At 36.5% G+C, this 21,226-nt stretch overlaps 1 protein-coding gene across 1 annotated transcript; it reads right to left on the bottom strand.

The window, feature by feature from the left end:
* Positions 1-13,474: 13,474 nt before the first annotated feature.
* On the bottom strand, positions 13,475-20,927 carry LOC136837479 (zinc finger C4H2 domain-containing protein). The gene is made up of 5 exons (XM_067102269.1): positions 20,777-20,927; positions 18,032-18,203; positions 16,942-17,120; positions 16,206-16,415; positions 13,475-15,750 (listed from the first exon to the last, which is right to left on the bottom strand). The coding sequence occupies exons 1-5, from the start codon at positions 20,872-20,874 to the stop codon at positions 15,621-15,623; spliced, it is 789 nt and encodes a 262-aa protein (XP_066958370.1). The 5' UTR covers positions 20,875-20,927; the 3' UTR covers positions 13,475-15,620.
* Between the last annotated feature and the right edge of the window lie 299 nt (positions 20,928-21,226).

Genomic DNA, 21,226 nt, shown 5'->3' with positions numbered 1-21,226 from the left:
AATGCGTAGCAAAACCCTTGGCTACAAAATTAATATGTCGGGAATTTACATTAGCAAGGATGAACTGTACCTCTTGCAAACCTACAATGTACGTTTCTAAAGAGAAAAATGTGCACTTACGCTATTAAACATCAACGATAATATATTGATAACGGAGTTCATTTTGATGTCAAATATGAACTTAACCAAGGTATATAAAAAGAGGTTACGCAAAAGAAAATTTGGGACACAGTAGCAACTCTGAAAACAAAATGGATGATACATCCAACATACATTAGCAAGTGAATGATGCAATCTGAACTTCCTCAGTACCTTACACCACTAAGAGGATTGCACCCTTACATTCTCAGAAGTCAGACCAAGTACGAGTTGTATTCTTAGTGTTTATTTTAGTCCATTATAAACACGATATGTGGAGTAGTTTGTGTGTGTGTATTTTGTTTTAGTCTGTCACTTAAAGAATTTAAATTAACGGATTTTCTCACCTAGTTAATCAGCTACAGCTTCACTGACTAGTACTCAATTTTTTTTTAAATTGTTATCGCAAATTGGCGATCAAGATAAATTTATAGTCCAATGGCTAAGAGGCAAAATTCATGTAGCAATTATTCAGCAATAAACGCCTCTGACAAAACCTGTGACAATTTGTTAGAGATCATGTTTGTCTGGGAAACGCCGTTTGTTACAGCTAGCGACTTGACATCAGCCAACAAAACAGTAACCGAGTCACGGTGTCAGATTTGCTGTGAAAGGACTCTGTGACTGCCCTGCGCATTAGTTTTATTGATAAATAAGGGAAAGCATGTGTTAAACGGTAAACAAAAGGACAAAAACAAACTGAATTAATGAAGAGCTAATGACAAATGAATTGATATGTTTACCAAGGAGGATGGCAAGTTTTACTTTTGCTACTTTTATTTATGTCAAAAACTTTCAGTAAAATATATTCTTTGCCTCACAGAATAATGGGTATGCCTGTTAATGTGCATTACGAGAGGTCCATTGATTTTTTGCATGGTACTGTCGTTCAACTAATTTGACTTGTTACTTTCTAATATATTATGACGGGTCCGTTACAAAACCTTAAAGTTTATTTATGTACTTTCCATAGAATAATCAGATTTCCTAGTTTTTTTTTTTTTTATTTTATATTATAATAAATTCGATGCATTTAATAATTTGTTATCTTAAATAACTATCGATATGTAATGTGAATGACTGGTGAATCTCGGTGTCTTCCTAATGAACATCTGAGTTGTATAATTTTTACTTGTGATTTATCTGTGCAAGTAATTGTTACATTCATGATAAGTCCTTCTAATTGAATTGAATATAGAATTTAGGCCAAAGGCCAAGCATTAGGACCTATGAGGTGATTCAGCGTTGAGACCGACATTGACAGTAAAAGGTTTGAAAGGTGCAACACAGGAGGAAAACCTAGCAGTTGCACTTTGAAGCAATTATTAGGAGAGGGTGGAAAGAGAATATGAAAGGAGGTACAATAAAAGGAACGAAAGGGGTTGCAGCTAGGGGCCGAAGGCACGCTGCAAAGAACCATTAGTAATGCCTGCAGTGCACCGCATGAGGTCCACAGACGGCACTAAATCGCTGGGCGCAAGGAACACATTTTAAATACTGGGGCGCCATTTAGTAAAAACTGTAAATTGACAGAGAACCACTAAAGAATCTGTATTAACGTATTCTTAAATCACACGATTAATTTATATCCTCAAAGATATGGCTTAATTACATAAATACTTTTTCAAACTTCTGTAGAGTTTTTCATGAATTGCAAATCGTGTAATTCCAAAACTGTATGGCACAATGAAGAAACAGTCTTAAAAACTGAGTCGTCACTTAACAGTGGTCGAATAAAACCACTTTGTGCTTTCTATAAAGCTGAATTTCCTCAATTCAAAACGCAGTAGGTGAGATAAACCTTGTGGAAGTTATCATACATCTGGTAATAAAATTTGAATCAAATAAAACTTGAAAGTTATAAGTTCATATGGGCATTTCAACTAAAATTTTGGTTGTCTCATAGAAAGCTACGTCATTCCATTGGCATAGCTGATATACTTATTATAAGGGCTCTTAGTTTTCAAGAAAAAAAATGTAACTTTGGAAAATATGGAACACATGACAGACAAGAACGGCAATCGATTGATCGTGACGTCATTCATGAAATCTAGTAACAGTCAGTGATTGGCTGGCTATCGTGACGTCATTCACTCATATCAAATGACAAATCCAGAATGACCACTTGTCATAACAATATAGATTGATTTGATTTGAGTGATATGATTGGTTATGCTGAAATTGATGTGGTATATAAATATCTCCGTTAGTGCACCTCACGTGGTACACTGTAGGCATTACTGAAGGGTGTTTGCAGAGTCCCTTCCTGCCCTAGCTGCACCCACTTTCTAGCCTTTTACTTTACGTCCACTCCCGCTTCCTTTCTTCAGTCTTGCTGTCCGCCCTGTTCAGCTCTTACCTCTCACAGCAACTGTTGGGTTCTCGCCCATTTCCACCTTTAAGATCGTTGTGCTTTATCACCGTTACAGCTGTGAATATTCAGGGGTAATCTTTAATTTATTGGATTATCCCGATTCTGGATGGTTAACTTCTCAGTTCTGGAAACCATTATTTTTATTCAAAGGCCAAAGGAAAGACCATGATATTCAGGTATCCTATAACTATGGATGATGATTATGTTTTCCCTATTTAATTCAAGCATGGGTCTAAATCTAGAGACAAAATTGAAAATATAACATGGTCATTAACAAAATATCTAGGTTGAAAGCTATAAAATATGTGAGAAAATTATCTTTATCCATAACTTTTTCACAAGTAAGTGGGATTCTTTGCATATCATCAATATGTAATTCTGAGAAAATTCAGTATAAAAGGAATATCTAATTTAGGCCAAAGGCCAAGCGCTGAGACCTTTATAAAGTCCTTCAGCGCTGAAAGGGAAACTGAGAGCAAAAAGATTTTGATGGTGCAACAGTAGGAAAACCTCACTGTTGCGCTTTGAAACAATTGTTAGGAGAGGGTGGAAAGTAAGACGGAAGATATAATATGAACGGGGGCACGGTAAAAGGAATGAGAAGGGTTGCAGCTATGGGTCGAAGGAATGCTGCACAGAACCTTAAGTAATGCCTATGTTGCACTCTGTGAGGTTCACTAACGGCTTGTCCCGCCACGGTAATCAATATATCTATGTTTAAAAGTTAGAACAAGCCAAGAAATCATTAAATAAAGTTTTAAAGATCTAGTATCGGTCACCCATATAACAATCTTGATACAGTAACACAATTTCCCGTGGTATCACACAAATACTCGAAACTGATTTTGTAAATACTCGAAACTGATTTTGAAAAGTAGATTTTTACCCAGTATGGAAAGGATGCGAAGTTATGATTCGGTCTGAAAGTTCCAGTTGATTCTTATGAGTTCTGGATAGGAACTGTAATCTGAATATAAAATCTGGGCAAAAGGCCAAGCACTGGGATCTATGAAGTCATCCGGCACTGACAATAATGTTGAAACATTTGTCAGGAGAGGGTGGAAAGGAAGATGGAAAATACAGAATATGGACTGAGGAAGAGTGAAAGGAATGAAAGGGGTTGCAACTAGGGGCCGAGGGGACGCTGCAAAGAACCTTAAGTAATGACCACAGTGTACTGCACGAGGTACACTGACGGCGCTACTCCCTTCCGTCACAACAGCCAAGCGATCGTGGGAGGAAACAAGTAGTTATTTTTCCTTCCATTCTTGAAATCCTGACAACTTTCCAAACGTAAATGGCACTGTTCCTCTGAAACCTTAAGGACACTCTGAGAATTGCTATGAAATGCTTCCAAGGACGAACCTTAATTGTTCTTCAGGTTCTCCCCTTTAAAATTTGAGTACCAGAAAGGGTTCAGGTCTGTTGCAAGAGAAGCCACTTTGCTTGGCCAACCTGCAAGCCATTATGATGACCTCTACTGGATGGTCTACGTCGTTATAGGATTGGATTATAGAATTTAGGCCAAAGGTCAAGCGCTGGGACCTATGGGATCATTCAGTGCTGAAATGTAAACTGACAGTAAGAAGGTTTGAAAGTTGTAACAGGAGTAAAACCTCTCAGTTGCACTGTGAAACAATTGTAAGAGAGGGCAGTAAGTCAGATGGAAGAAAGGGAATATGAACAGAGGAACAGAAAAAGGAATGAATGAGGTTGCAGCTACGGGCCGAAGGAACGCACCTGGAAAAAATTAAGACCACATTTCTTAAATCTAGACTGGGAAATAATAGCAACTTCGCGTGGAGGATAATTTATCCAAAAGACAGGTTTTTTCTTTTAATAACATGCTTTAGACATAACGTAACGTTCGTTATTGTAAGTGCAAGCCTATAAATCATCTCTTACTCCTCCCACCATTATTATTTCTACTACCATTACCTTTGTACCCAGATATTTACTACAGTTTTATACATCACACACATAAAGAAACAGCTGTTGCATATGACTGTTACTATGTGAGAGCGAAAAAGGCTTGTGTTAGGTGTGATAAAATTGTCATTTATCTCTTACTAGAAGGAGTTGAAACTTATTCAACTGTAATGTTAGTTAGGAAACTAAAATTGTCATCAAAGAGGTTGCTTAGAAACGTAACTTGATCATTATTTTCATTTTATTATTTTTATTACATTCTCTACTTCATTGACTAGGTTTAATGAAATGTGATGTTTTCCGCTGAGCAATGTTTGTAAATGGAAAAATCTCTAGGAATGTTTTTAGGTATTTGAAATAATTTCTTAACCTTAAATGCTTTACTTCAAGTCTGCAATTATTGACAGGTGGTCGATATGTTGGAGATGATGTAAAAAATAAGATACTATTTTAATTTTTCCTTGGAATGGGTGATGAATGGTTAATAAATTTGTTAATAGTTATGGAAGATGAATGATTTTATACACACACACACCCCATATATATATATATATATATATATATATATATATATATATATATATATATATATATATATATATATATATTATATTAACTTTATCACATACACAATTGTTCTGTGCATTAGTAGAATTACTAAAAGGACCTCATTCAAACTGGATGGTATCTAATAGAGTTTTTATTCAGAATAAAAACTCCATTAGATACCATCCAGTTTGAATGAGGTCCTTTTAGTAATATATATATATATATATATATATATATATATATATATATATATATATATATATATATATATATATATATATATATATATATATATATATATATATATATATATATATATATATATATATATATATATATGGCTCCTGCTAAATGAATGCCACTAAGGAAAGTGAAACAATGGGTGGTGCTAGGCCTTCCGGCTTACTGTCCTGTCTGCTAAGTAAAGGACAGCAAGTCAAAAGGCCTAGCACCACTCCATTGTTTCATTTTCCTTCGTGGCATTTGCCTTTATTTATATATTCACCACGTTCCATATTTTCGTGATTCAGTTACACATACATACATACATACATACATACATACATACATACATACATACATACATACATACATACATACATACATACATATATATATATATATATATATATATATATATATACTGTAATATACTGTATATATATAAATTATCCACATGTTACCTTACATTTATGTATCACCAGGTATAAACATTATCCTGAAATATAGACAGTATTTAGAGTGAAAGCGTAACATCGGTCGAGTACGTCACGAATAGGTAGATGATTGGATTACATAATACCTGAGTGTTCACAAGTGCTGTAACGAGCAGTAATTGCAATACTGTAAAAGAACAGCTTTATAAAACTCTCGGTCATATTTTACTTTCAAGTGTGAAACCATTTGTGCCACACGAGTGTACTGAACTGAATTGAATTGAATTGAATATAGAATTTAGGCCGAAGGCCAAGCACTGGGACCTATGATTTCATTCAGCGCTGAAACAGAAATTGACAGTAAAAGGTTAGAAAGGTGCAACAGTAGGAAAACCTCGCAGTTACACTAGGAATCAATTGTTAGAAGGGTTGGAAAGTTAGATGGAAGAAAGAGAATATGAAAGGAGGTACAGTAAAAGGAACGAAAGGGAATGCAGCTAGGGGCCGAAGGCAAGCTGCATAGAACCTTAGGTAGTGCCTACAGTGCACCACATGAGGTGCACCGACGGCACTACCCCCCTATGAGACACAGGAGTGTAGGATGTCACAAAGGACGTCACAAGGAGTGCTGGTAACTGCATTTCTTCTGTATTTCATTAACACCGATGTAATACTTTGGTGTTTCTTGGGGCAAAATTTATCTTTGGGATGAAAAGATTTATCATTCCTTATCTTCCACCTTTGCCGAGCTAAATTGTTCTTTACAAATGGCTATTTTCATAAAGACTGAAAAGAAGTGTATTTGGAAAGGCTTCCTGTAATAATTTGGAGTGTGGGTAGGGAAAATAAATGAATGGAATATAATGGAATGGAATATAAAATTAATGCCAAAGGCGAAGCACTGGGACCTATGAGGTCATTCAGCTCTGAAAGAGGAATTGAGAGTAAAAAGGTTTGAAAGGTGTAACAGGAGGAAAACCTCAAAGCAGTTGCACTATGAATCAATTATGAGGAGAGGGTGGAAAGTAAGATGGAAGAAAGAGAATGTGAACGGAGATACAGTAAGAGTAACGAAAAGGGATGCAGCTAGGGACCGAAGGCAGGCTGCAAAGAGCCTTAAGTAATGCCTACAGTGCACCACTCGAGGTGCACTGACGGCATTAACCCCCTACGGAGATATGCCGAGACAAGACTGTAAATAACTTGTGTAATGATCAGAGAGCAACAGAATAACTTCTGAAAACTCCAAAATAATCAAGGCATAGGCACTGTGAGTTATGGATCAAATTAGATAAAAATTAAACTATGGCCCATGGAAGTTCATAAAACTACCTTGACGCAACCCGTGAATCTATTTTGGTGAGAAAATTACACCTGGCAGAAATTTGAGGCGGTATATGCTTATTCAAATAATTCTAATTAATGTTTAATTTCAGGGATCATGTCAAGATTAGCGAATCCAACATCTCCATGTCAAGAACAGCGAACCCAATGATCCCCATGTAAAGTATGGCCAACCCTTTCCGGTTCGAACTCTAATTCCACATGAGGGCTATAGTACTAAACACGGCGAAACAGTGATTCATCTGCATTGTTTCGCCTTGTTTAGTACTTAAGATTCTGGGGTCAAACGTCTGGTACCAAAGTGTTCATGCCTAGGACAGCGAACCCGATTATTCCCATGTAAAGAATAACAAACCCAACAATCTTCTTGTAAAGAATAGAGAACCCGGCTGCGAGTGGGTTCGCTAATATGGACATGATCCAATTTAAGGAAAGGATATTCAGTCTGTGAGTCAAACGAAATAATTTGTGAATATTGTGACAAATAGTTAGGATGTACACATTTTCACGCAAATATACCGTTCATAATACATTAGGGGCATCGAAGAAATGAAATTAGATTCTAATAATGTCCACAATCAAGACCAACTGAAGTCAAAGTATTGGACATTTGATCAGTGCTAGACCTCAGATCTTCGTTTCCATGTTCAACTCAGCAACATCAAATCGGTTCACGTTCTATAGATTGGAATATAAAATCTAGGCCAAAGGTCAAGCGCTGGGACCTATGAGGTCATTCAGCACTGAAAGGGAAACTGAGAGTAAAAAAGTTTCAAAGGTGTAACAGGAGGAAAACATCGCTTTTGCACAATGAAACAATTGTTAAGAGAGGGTGGAAAATAAGATGGAGGAAAGAAAAGGGTTGCAGCTAGTGGCCGAAGGGACGCTGCAAAGAGCCTAAGTAATACCTACAGTGAACAGCGTCGGGTGCACTGACGGCACTACCTCCTAAGCCTACGGGGTTCACGTTCGATAGGGTCCGTAGTCCAGCATGCAATAGGGGTACTCCCCTCACCCACCAAAAGACTTCCTGAAGGACCAGAAGGCTATGCTCCTCTGGCACCAAAAAATAGTACCTTTCAAATAGAAAACCACTAATATTCTATTCATATTAAATTCATTGCAGCTCGGGAGTATTTCCCCCAAAATCAAGGTCTAGAGATTCTCTAGACCTTGCCCCAAAATGATGAATACTGAATCGCATTCGGGTCGTTTCGGCCGTAAGTCATTTAGGCCGTAAGCATGTTTGCGTGCAAAATGGGCGCCGTGTTTAGTACCAGCCCCTTGGGGATGTACAGCACGTAAAACATGAAATAATAATGGTAAATACCATAAACATAACGGAAGTACCATAAACATAACGTCTTACATTGTTTTGGATGTTACGGCCTAAAGTGACTTACGGCCGAAACGACCAGGACCGCTGAATGAATTTCACATACCATGACTGGGATTCGGACCTTTTCTTTATAGGTTTGGTACATAAGCAGCAATAGACTTAAATGCACTCAGCCGTCAGAGATATATAAACGAAATTCCACTCTGTTGTACGTATTTATGCCAAATTCAGTTCCAATACTCAAGAGTTTAAATCAACCCATCTCCCTCAATAGGCTATTCAAGTTTATACGTATGACTATTTTTGTGGTTGATACTTTTATCACTAATTTTGTCATTTTCTTCATTTCAAACATTAAACCACACGTAGTCCAGTAATATCAGAGCCATTGCAACTAGTGGGAATCGTTTAGTTGCGCGGCCCGGTTCCCGCCAGTAGCCGACTGGGACGGGTTACAGCCTTTTAGGGGGCTTCGCCCCCCGACCAGGTCAGGGCACGTCGCCCTATGTTAGGTTAGGTGGGTAAGATCTGGTTAGGTCAGGTCCTGGCATTATAGGAAAGGTTATGTCTATTTACAGCATGTATGTGGAACCTGTCCCGGTCGACTACTGGCGGGAATCTGGCCGTGCAACTAAAGTAAAGTTTTACCCTTTGCAGTAATTAGCCTAAAATAAATTGTACAAATAAATCCGCCTACCCTGGTCGGGATTAGTATTAATGGATCTTTGGGTTGGTTCACGGGCAACAGTTGATTCTCTGCGTTCAAGCATTAGCCTACGTATCTCGGTGATGGCATATCTATGATAATCCTAACTGCTGACCGTACTGTGGACAGTACTGCTGTGAAAACAGACATACTGTTAAGTAAAGAAACTGGACTGTTTCGATGAATACCATTTCAACAATCCTGCACCCGATGGAGAATTGGAACCATTAGTATGAACTGCAAAGCGTTAGCCCTTAAAACTGACCTACTAGTAGTTGTGGTTGACTGGCTGGATACAAGGGCCTCCTATGGAACACACCCAGTCACTGTAAGTCCCGATACTCCAACCACTCCACTAGCAGATCCAGGGGTGGGGGCCACCTGGGAACGTGCCCCTCCCCATGAAAAATAATGATAAAGTCATAGTAGTGAAGATTTAGATAATAATAACATAAATAAGAAATATAAAAATGGGAAAAAAATTTAAAAAAATCTATTATAGAAATAATAAATACTTCAGATATCAAATACGGAATTCTAAATAAAATACATGCATTATCCCTCTATTTCTCTCTTTATATATCTGTATAGTATAGATATATATGTATATAATATATATATATATATATATATATAAACATATATATATATATATATATATATATATATATATATATATATATATATATATATATATATATGTGTGTGTGTGTATAATAAATATTTATATATATATATATATATATATATATATATATATATATATATATATATATACACACACACACACACACACACACACACGCTGTTAATCTTCAAGGGAGACAAAGGTAGAAACAACATTCCTAACGATAATGGTTTTCCAATGGTAGTGACAAATCCCTTCCACTATGGACAGGTGACACCAGGGGAAAATAAATGGTAACACCAATGGTACCGGCAACGAGAAGTCCACAATATCATTATACAAGGGCGTTAAGAATATTATTAATGCTATAAGGTAGTTTAACCAGACTACTGAGGTAAAAGACTCGACTCGCATAGGGGTGGGCTGAATAATAGCTAGACTTAAAATTTTACCAATCGTACCGAAGTCCTTCAAGATTCTTGATGACGGAGTGTTGAAAATGTCAAAGATTCTGACAATTTTGCAAAGTAAATTGTCTGAAAACCTTGACATTCGCTGTTGGTCGAAGTGTCGAAATTCCATACAATGTGTTTGACTGTTAGTGTTGACCTGCATTACCTGCTTGCAGGGACTGGATTGTGCACGTTATTCAGTGAAAATCTCCTCGTGTCAAACGAGCGTGATCAGTCGAGCAGGATAGACTCGCCTTTAGTCTTGAGTGCCATAATTCAATGATGAGTTTGATCAGTTTTAGTTTACTAGCATCTGATTTATTACTCCTTTAAATCTCTTCACCCCAAACCCTAAGCTAAACGGTCGGCTACTACGATACGGAATGGAATGGAAAATAAAATTTAGGCCAGAGGGCAAGCGCTGGGACCTGTGAGGTCATTCAGCGCTGAAATGGAAACTGGGAGTAAAAAGGCTTTAAGAGGTGTAACAAGAAGAAACCGCAGCACTTGCACTGTGAAACAATTGTTAGGAGAGGGTGGAGTAGTAGTAGTATTAAAGTAGTTTAACCAGACCACTGAGCTGACTTTCAGCTCAAAGTAAGACGGAAGAAAGAAAATTTGAACAGAGGTACAGGGAAGTATGAACGGGGTTGCAGCTGGGGGTCGAAGCGGAGCTGCAAAGACAGTACGTCTTTGGCTGAGGTTTTACGACCGCACACCTTGCAGCTGTTAAGTCACGCTATCGGCGGTGATTTATAAGCCTAGCTGCGAGGCAACGATTGTCCTTATAGTCGCCTTTTACGACACGCAGGACTACGGTGGTATTGTTCTTACACCCCCACCACAGGGTGCTATCTGTACATGAGATATTAAATAGTCACTGACTTCTGAGGGGGTTTCTGGTCTGGTGGTAGTTGCAACTTTACATGGCTCAACATTTATACCAACTTCACATAATTTATGCCGTAATCATCTTAGTTGCTGCACAACAGAATTTTTAGCTCAACAGTTTTCAAGAACTACTTTTTAAAGGACATCAAATCACTGAACATTACAGTTTTGTGGATGCACACATTCTAAAATAATGACTGCCACATTTATTGAACGCAATTCTACTAGAAATTAGCAGATTATTTTTTAAGGAGAATTTATTGTTTTTTTAGGTGATATGGCCGAAAGTCCTACATTTGGCGGAGATTCGAAAACTGTATTGAATTGAGCTGAATACAGTGTAGTATTTAGGCCAAAATGACCTATGAGGTCATTCAGAGCTGAAACGGAAATTGACAGTATAAAGTTTGTAAGGTGTTACAGGAGTAGAACCTCGCAGTTGCACTATGAATTAATTGTTAGGAGAGGGTGGAAAGTAAGATGGAAGAAAGAGAATATGAGAGGAGGTACAGTAGAAGAAACGAAAGAGGTTGAGGTAGTGGCCGAAGGCATGGTGGAAAGAACCTTAAAGTAATGCCTACGGTGTACTGGACGAGGTGCATTGATGGCACTAGCCCCCTAGGGAAAGGAACTCCACATCTTACTTGTTCTATTCTATACTGTTTATGATGTGAAGGAGAACATGCATAACTTTAGTTTAAGTACTATAAATGAGTGCATGCTTTTCCTTTCTTCATTATCCAACGAATGAATCAGATATTAAGGCTATGAAGCCAAGCAACGGGCACTTTCGGCTATTCAACGCTTAAGACGTTGAAAATGGGGTCTGGAAAGCTTGGATAACATGACTTGGGAGATACAGAAAAGAAATGAGATGACCTACAGGGGTTTTTCGCCTTATACAGTGGAGCAATTCTTCTCAGCCCTCACCCATTCCTTTCTAACCTTGCCCTTCGCCAAACATGCGTTGCACATACACACACACACTACCACATCTCAGTGTTTCATGTGTAATCTCCAAACTCCCAGCTTCTTTCCCTTCTTGTCCTCTTAATTACCTTCGTCACATACTGGACAGTCACTTCCAAAAGCACTCTCAAAAATACACAAACCCTCTCAATTTTCGTATCATTCAGCTCTGACTCTCTTCTACCTTCCGTATTCAACAAACCTTCAAAATATAACTCCAGTTAACACAAAACTGCATTAACTCATACATACTTTATTCACTAATCTAATTGATTAATAACTTCTCTCTCCGGTGCAACCTCTTCATCCATCCTATTCAACAGGTTGCTTATGCAATGGTAATAAGAAATAACACAATGTTATACAGTAGTGTGACAAGTCCACAGGAATAAAACTCTTGAGAGGGTTTGTTCTTGGGACTTGTATATTACTTGATGGGATGAACACCACCTAAATGGCCTTTGATTCTATTTCTATGGGACAGCGGCAATCAAGACAGGTCAGTTAAATAATTTGTCTCCTTCTATGATGGTAGTAAGCAGTACTGTCTGGACTTTCTTGCCTTATTAGTAGTAATGGCTTCAGAAATTAATTCCCAAATGTCCCATAACAAAGAAGTGCCTCAGGAGGAGTTGTGAAGACCTTATGGCCACCACATCAAAATATTAACCTCTCATAAGGCTGGCGCTAAGGGTTTGTCTTTAAGAAAATGCCACCTATAGTGATTGTGCCTCTTGCCTTCAGGCCAAGGGTAATCACACTTTCTCCTCTTGTGGGATTCCGGGAAAACTAAAATTTTTAAGAATTTTTTTGAGGACTGAATGGATATCTGTATTCCTTCCATGATCAGTTCAATACAATATTTTAACTGGATCAATTAGATTCCTCATTAAGATGAGAATGAGTAAAACTGACGATTATCTATTCTGCTGATTATTATTCTAAGAAATGCATAGGGCAAAGGCTATTTGTCTGATTTTATCTGATTTATGAAAATTTGGCTAAAAAGCTAAGCACTGGGGCACTTTCAGCCATTCAATGCTTAAGAGTGAAAAGAGCAAGTTTGAGTGGCTGGACAACACGATGGAAGTGGGATTGTACGTAAAGTAAAAGGCTAAAAAGTGGATGCAGCTAAGGACCAAAGGGATGGAGCAAAAAACCTTTTGTAATGCCTACAGAGCACTAAAAGATGTACTTATGGTGCTAACTCCCTAAGGGGAAGTGGCAATTGGTCAACAGAAGAAACTGCAGAATCAGCCACAAAGGCTATTTTGTGCATATGTATATACAGTAAATGGTACATTTGTGGTTCTCTTATATTTTAACATTTGTTTCAAATTCAAATCTTAATAGGCTTGTCCCAGTATTTATAAAAAAAAATATGAGCATACTCCACATAAGACCAACATATTCATGGACTTTTTAATCCCAACCAATAACAATTCTATAGTTCAAAAAATTTTAGTCCAATCACTACAAAGGTTATAATTGAAAACAAATTTGCATCTATAAATTTTACACAAAAGCATTTCTAGACTAAATATAGTTTAAAATTACTTCCTAAAAAAGTAATGACATTTCTTATCATAGTCAAGTTTATGTTTTGTCCAAACCAAGATTGAAATCTAAAACATATACAGACCTGATCTTCTTTTATTTAAAGCAAGGTTTAAAATTGCTATCTATTTGAACTATGCTGATACTTGAGCAGACTTGACCAATAATATTAATGCCACTTGTATACTACACACTTTCAAAACCATAAAAATAATACTACAGTAATACAAAGTGTAAAAGTATAAAAAAATCTAAATACAAGTTTAACACAACTTACGAGCAAATTTACATAAGTTTATATTCTATCTTCCTAAGAAATGATACAATTTTCCAAATAAAAACACACTTAAAAAATCAGTCTTATATTTCTAAATTGTACAATACTACATCTACAAGTAGAAAACACCTGAAAATACAGTGAATAATTAAAATCTGAGTACCTGATGTTGAGAAAATCTCATAAACGTATTACTGTACTATATTCACGTCTAAGCACAACTTAAATTATGGAACATTGAAAATACAAATTCCCTAGTCCTAGGAGTCCACACCCAAGCTTCATTCCACCTCAATTCTACTTCTTCATACTCTAAACCACTTGACACAGCTGTTCATCTCTTAAATGTGTGCCATTTCATATATAAATTATGATTCTTCAGAGAAATTTTGGTATTTGGGGTATATGTCAATATCATATATGAATCTAAACTCCCAACTGTATACTATAGAGAAATTGCAACTCCTGGTCAACTGCTCATTTATTGATGTCCTCAAGACCTGCCACCTACATGTACAGGAGGAAGCATGATTAACCAAAGACATGAAATGAAAGCAGTAGAGTAGAACACTTCATACATGCCAGCATGTTCAGATCATAAGTAAACCAAGTAATTTACCCAAAAACATAGACAAAGTACCTTAGCAAATAAAGTATAAAAAAAGCAGCCATGTGATGACCCCAGGGAAGCAGGTGCAATGCAACAGCTCATTACTTGCTATACACACAAACACTCACTCACTCATGCCCTCACTTACTTTTGGCCTCTGGTGGTCAGTGTTTAGAATACACCCTCAAACAAAAAAATGTTACACTCCAATTACATTTCAACCTAATACTAGTAAATCAGGTTTAATGTAATACTGTGCTATGAGGAATAATTGGATTACATATAAAATAAATCAACTGCCTGAACTTTGAAATTATTCTTAAAATATTGTTTAAGCAATCAAACTGAGTTGGCATAAACATTACAACTATTTAGCAAATTGGCATACAAAAATTCGAAATAAATAAAATGAATGAATGCTTCTTTATATTAAAAATCACTAAAAAATCTGTTGCATGAGCAACTCTACATAGCTAAATTATTCAAGAAATAACATTTTGAAAAATAATTCTACTTTCATCAAATTTAAGAAAAAGAAGCCTTTGTATTACATCATCTATTGAAAAATAAATATGAAACTCACTGTCTTAGTTGTAGCAAAAACTTATGCTTACAATGCACTGAGAAAAAGAACTCCTCTACATGATAATCATAACATGCGACCATTACATTATTTTGGATTAATAAGAAATAACAAATCAGCCTTTAACTCATATGACTTAGCAGATAATTTATATATCTCAAAATGCTGATAATCCTTCACTTCTAATTATCAGTGCATTGCTTCAAAATCTTACCAAATTGATGAAACAATAAATAGATATTACCCTCCCACAAAAAGATAGCTGCCTGTATCATTTCATCAATTGCTATTTGTACATGTGTTTAAAATAAGTTTCAAAGTACCGTAGATAAGTAACTGTATATAATACAGTGTGTGCCATTTTTTATCCAGGGACATTCACTTAGCCCCATTTACTTCCCTCATCTCCATGTGAACAAGCTTATTTCCTCAACAGGAGAAATAGATAATTTGTTTACACCATGAACACAGTCTTAATTAACAGCTAGGCAAGTTCACTTGGACAGAACAGCAAATCAGAAAACTGAACACAGTTTTTAGTAACTAGCTTTGGGCATAAAAAAGATCTCTTTCCTCTACACTTGGTGGGTCCCAAGTGCATCACATAACTGGATTTAATTACTCCTTCTTTTTGGGCTTCTTGGGATTACGCGATCGGGACTTTGCCTTACACAGAGGACATATAGGTGCATTACGATGGATCTGTTGATGGCAGCTCAAACAAGATTTCATAGGAGGTGGCTGTTGTCTGCAGAGATACAAAATAAAATAAAATACAATAAAATACATGAAAAGCTAAATCCATCAATTTGTGGAGAAAACAGCAAAACAATTACACCTGTGATGGAAAAGAAGGAAAAGATCATTCCACCTTGGATGTAATGCAAAGGACAAAACTTTTATTTCTGTCCTAATCTCTGAACTTTGAGTTTACCCTACTGAAATTACCAAAAACATTAATCCTTAGAAAATCCTTAAATACCTTACATTGCTTAAAAAACCCAAAACAATGTAAATGTACAATAGTTTACACTTCAATTTCACGGTGCAATGGAGGAAAAGGCCATTTGGAACCCTTAGAAGAAAAACCAGACTAAATGTCAAACCCTGAAACTTAGAATAAAAACAGTGATGGTATGAGCTCCACCCAATAGAAACATGCCAAAATTAGCCTATTTTCTCAGGAAAATTTAATTTCTTTACCTAAATGCTGGTGTTGGAGGTCCAGGAGGAGGTGGAAGAGGTCTTTGCTCAGCCTTATGTGGAGCAGCTCTTAATGGTGCTAAGGGGGGTGCTTGTGGAGACAGGAAAGATGGAGGAGCTCCCAGAGCCCCAAGGGATGAGAGGTTTAGACCACCCCCACGAAGGTCATCATGCTCCATGCTCCATTCAACTCCTGCTTTCTCAAAAAAACTGTAAACATGAAAAATACCATGCCAGACATCATCATCATCAGAAAATAAAACTAATTGCAATCTGAAGTGATCTACACAATACAAACTATAGTACAAAAATGTGACAAGTAGTGCTTGCAGACTGTATATATAATTTATTTACTTAAATTATCAGTTAATTTTTTATCAGCAGCGATTACTATTGCAGCCCCAATAGGACTAAAACTTACCAGTAAATTACTTACAATACTATGAAAGACAGTGAAGTCCTTCCATAATTGAATATAATGCAGCATATCTGTTTAACTAAATAAGTAATATTATGCACTGCTTTCAAAAAACTTGTATACTTAATTAAAAGGGGCCATGAATGATAGTTGTACAGAAACTCCTTCATAATTCTAATTGTGATTTTTGTCATATCTATTTTTAGATACAGTACTTTCTCATAACACCAATCTCAAATAAAACTTTTCTCTATAGGCAAGAAAGCTATGCCTCTCAAGTGTAACCAAACATACAGCATAACCTGCTCATAAACTTACTCTGATGGTACTGGATCATCTTCAGCATTTAAATTTGGAAGACTCAGATCATGACCCAGCTGCTGCTGAGCCATGCGACTAACGTCTTGCTTGAGTGGGTGGTATTCATCGTAAAGACGACGGGCATGGTCCAAGCTCTTGTTGCGTAATTCTTCTGCAGACTTTATAATGCTCTCCATCTATACAGACCAAGTACACATTAGAAAGTGTAACACATATCTGACCAAATTTCTCATAGACATACATCATAAAGGCTCTAAAAAATTCACATACTTTGTCTTTTTTACACTTAGTTTTGAAGATTTAAAATCTTAATCATGCATAAGCTTTAAGTACTTTCAATTACTTCAATAATATTAGTAATCATCAAAATATAATAACCACAAAAAAAGGCATGTTCAATGTCTTCTACAACATCATCATCCAATCAGTAGGATCTGATGGGGTAATGAATTAAAATTAAAAAATAGTTTTATTCAACTAAATATTGAAAATTCTGATGACTGAAGCTTATTTACCAGCTGTTATATATACTATGCATTGGAGTGGTATCCACTGAATAATTATGATTCCAAGGGTGCGTCATAAACACATGTACACAACTCATCACACACACACCACGCAGGCTGAAAGTAAATGCAGATCAACAACTTATTAACAGCTCTAACCAGTGCCTCATACAATTAACCAGCATTTACTAAAGGTTTGTTCTTCACTTACAGTTGCTGACTTGTTCTCTGCCTGTTGGTGATACAGTAAAATGCAATAAGTTGCTAACATGTGTTTATGACATTTTATTGTAGTGTGGAGCACCCTAATTCAAACCATTTCACAGCAATACCAAATGGCAATACTTTACAGGCTTTCATAAAATGGTCTGTATAAAATTCTTACTTTCCCAACCATGAAACATGATGAATTCTCCGTGGAAACAATAAGCACTCTTAATCTCTAATGTCTTTAATCAACAAAGAAATAGCCTCCATGTCATTTAAAAACTGTACTACATATCAATTATCTCAGTACTGATAAGTTCAAATTACAGAAATAAGACTGGGTTACAGCACTTTTCAAATAAGGCAATGCTTACTGCATTAATATCAGCATGAATTTGCCGTAGCTCTTCTACATGAGCCATTTTCTCTTGTAATAACAACTCCATTTCAGCTCTATATTCAGCTAAGCTTGCTTCTTCTGCTTGCACCATCTCCACTTCTTGTGCTAGCCTGGCTCGTATCCTCTCCACAGCCACAACTTTGGCCCTGTAAAATAAGTCAGTGTTAGCAATGGGACAAGAATGACAAAAGGCAGTGACATGAAAATACTATGGGAACCCTAAGCCTATATCCCAATGCTTTCTGAAAGTACTGTTTGCACAAATTTGCTCTCTTCTCTAAATGAGTTCTTGAACTGATTATTGGTAAAGACAGTAAATCAATTCCTGTTCAGATGCAACATAATGATGTGATTTATGATTTTATGAAATATACGCTGTCAAACCAAGCACTGGGGCCCTTTTGGACATTCAGTACTTAAGAAAGTGAAAACGAGGAGTTTGAGAGGTTGGACAGTAAGAATGAAGAAAGGAAGAGTGAATGGAGGCAGAGTAAAAAGGTTAAAGAGTTGGTGCAGCCAGGGGGCCAAAGGAATGCTATAAACACCCTTCAGTAATGCCCACAGTGCACTGCATGAGGTGCAACGATGGCACTACCTCCCAAAGAGGCACAACATGATTCTTACTGCTTTTCTGTTAATAACCTTGCCTAGGCACTTTAGTGCTACTATAATATAGTAATAAATAACAGATAAAAGAATCAATATTTTGGCACTTTCACTTTAAAAGCCCATGCTCTAACTACTCATGCAAGAAGTGATTAAGAACATCTTGGCAACATCTGGTCCAGAACATAGTGCACTGTACCTAATTAAAAAGAATACCACAGGCCTACACTAACTGGTATGGTAGGTAAAAAAAATACACCCATATCCTAAGTTTACAGCTTCCATAAGAACCTTGTACTGTACTTTATCTGCAGACTATGGTACCAAATAAAGTGTTTTTAGTACTCTTTACCAAATAATTCTTAATGAAACATAATGCACACTGTAAATTGAAATTCTGTATAGCTAATTAAAGTTATGTAAAAAAGAAAAAACCTTTTTATGCCTCAGTTTTCATTACCCTTAAACAACATTAACTTTATTCCAGCTGCCAGGATTTGTTAAAAAATAAATTTTGCTATTCAGACTTCTACTAGAACAATTAGGGAAGAAAGCCCTTCATGCTCTAGCAAGGGACAGATAGAATAAAGGTGCACACAGGAGGAAGAGGAGGGAGTGCCCAGAGCTAGGCACAATGACAAAAAAGACTTGGGAGGAATGGAATCAGAATCTTAACACAGCAGTGGGGAAAACAAAAATGTCTGAAACAGCAAAGAGCACAAAGAAAGACTAAGGCCATGCAACTGGTAAAGTATTCTGCAAAAATAATTAAAATAAAGACATTACAGTTAACAAGAAAAACAAAGGAACCATGGAGACAATACTTTGAAAATCTATTGAATGAAGAAAATCAATATGATCTAGATATTGAAATGATACGGGTGTGATGTCTGAAGTGGTTTGGTGGGCCTTGAGGAAGATAAAGGGAAAAATCCAAGGGATCATCGGGTATACAATGGGGCCAGTTGAGAATGATGGACACAGGTTCCACCAACAAAAACAAACCTAACCTTTCCTAGAATACTGTGTCCTGACCTAACCAGACCTTACCTTCCTAACCTGACTTAGGACACTGTACCCTGACCTAACTGGGGGGGCTTTGCCACCACTGGACCCTCCTAGTAATATTATACATCGAAAACATGGACTAAAGCTTCCACCCAGAGGTAATGTTAAAGCCTGCACCCGTCATTCTGCAACCTAACCCCAAGCATTTTGTCCAGCATCACAATGAAAAATGGTTAGAAGATAAAAGTGATTAATTAATTACTACTAATAATAGGGGATGCAATGTACTGGAGAAAAAGCTGGAGCAAACACTAAAAAATTATTAAAGAGCCAGAGCAAACACTAAAAAATTATTAAAGTAATTAGGCTAGGTATTCTTATGCTCATCTCCTTTGGTACTGAGTTCCAATGGGTGCTTTGGCTAACACCTACATAGTCTATAAACTATCAATTTCAGAAGGAGCCCCAGTGGGAAACAAGAATTTTGTAGTGCCTTCAGCAATTAGCCTAATCTGGTCAATACCATTAATAATTGTACTGTTAGGGTGGTTAACTGAATTCTGGTGTCTGAGTCCACCAAAATTCGAAGTTACTAATATCGTCACCTGAACTTTTGGGGGGTAGGCTATTTAAGGCTATGCTAGAAACGGAAGGGATTACAATAAATAATGAAAAAGTACAGCACTAAATATGGTACACTTTCCAGGAATCATTTCAACTACTTATTGCAGAAAAGGCTACACTGTTCAAGGAATAAAACAAACACTCAATTTGGTGAAATCTTTAAAAAACGTAAAGCTCGAGACGATTAAAATACTTATAAAAGAGTAACATTAATTAATAAGGAAAAAAATGTCATATCCTACTATTACTAGAGCAAATAGCCTAAATTCTAAAATGTTCTGGCTTACCTATTTAACATTTTATAATTTAAAATAAATTGGCTAATTTATGAGGCGTCTTCGAAGGGCTTGTCGCAAGAACACCTGAGATGGACGCTTTGAATCGCTATTAATTTGGAGTAACTTTCTAATTCATGCATTATTCTGGCAGCAAATGTTAACTCCTCAACTATTTCTGCTATTTAACAATGTTAATTATTTACCTAATGTCCTTTAGGGCTTCCAATTTCATATAAGCGGCTCTGTCCCTATCGTCTGCCATTGTTGACATCTTGCTGGATTTCAAGGGATGGAACAACATCAGCGTACACTGAAACGTCTGTGTTGTCCTGTGTTTGTTGTTCTACGACAGACAGAATGCTAGCAAACATTTTTATGACATTTCCAACATACTTCATGCGTAAACTTTTCATTTTGTATAAATATAATTAGTATTGTTTGATTTTAGTTTGATTAAATAATATATTTTTACAGTTCCAATGGCCGACAGATCAGTGTTCACTATAAAGTCTGGGTCGTTGTAAGTTTGATGTTCTACAACAAACAGGATGCTAGCAAACGCATTTTATTACATTTCCAACGTAACTAATGGATAATTTTTCATTTTGTATAAACAGAACTAGTCTTGTTTGATTTGCGTTTGATCAATTGAT

This window comes from Macrobrachium rosenbergii, chromosome 59 (assembly GCF_040412425.1).
Source record: "Macrobrachium rosenbergii isolate ZJJX-2024 chromosome 59, ASM4041242v1, whole genome shotgun sequence".
NCBI classification, from domain to species: domain Eukaryota; kingdom Metazoa; phylum Arthropoda; class Malacostraca; order Decapoda; family Palaemonidae; genus Macrobrachium; species Macrobrachium rosenbergii.
The sequence above is the reverse complement of the archived record's forward strand: the minus strand, read 5'-3'. Positions and strand labels throughout refer to the sequence as shown.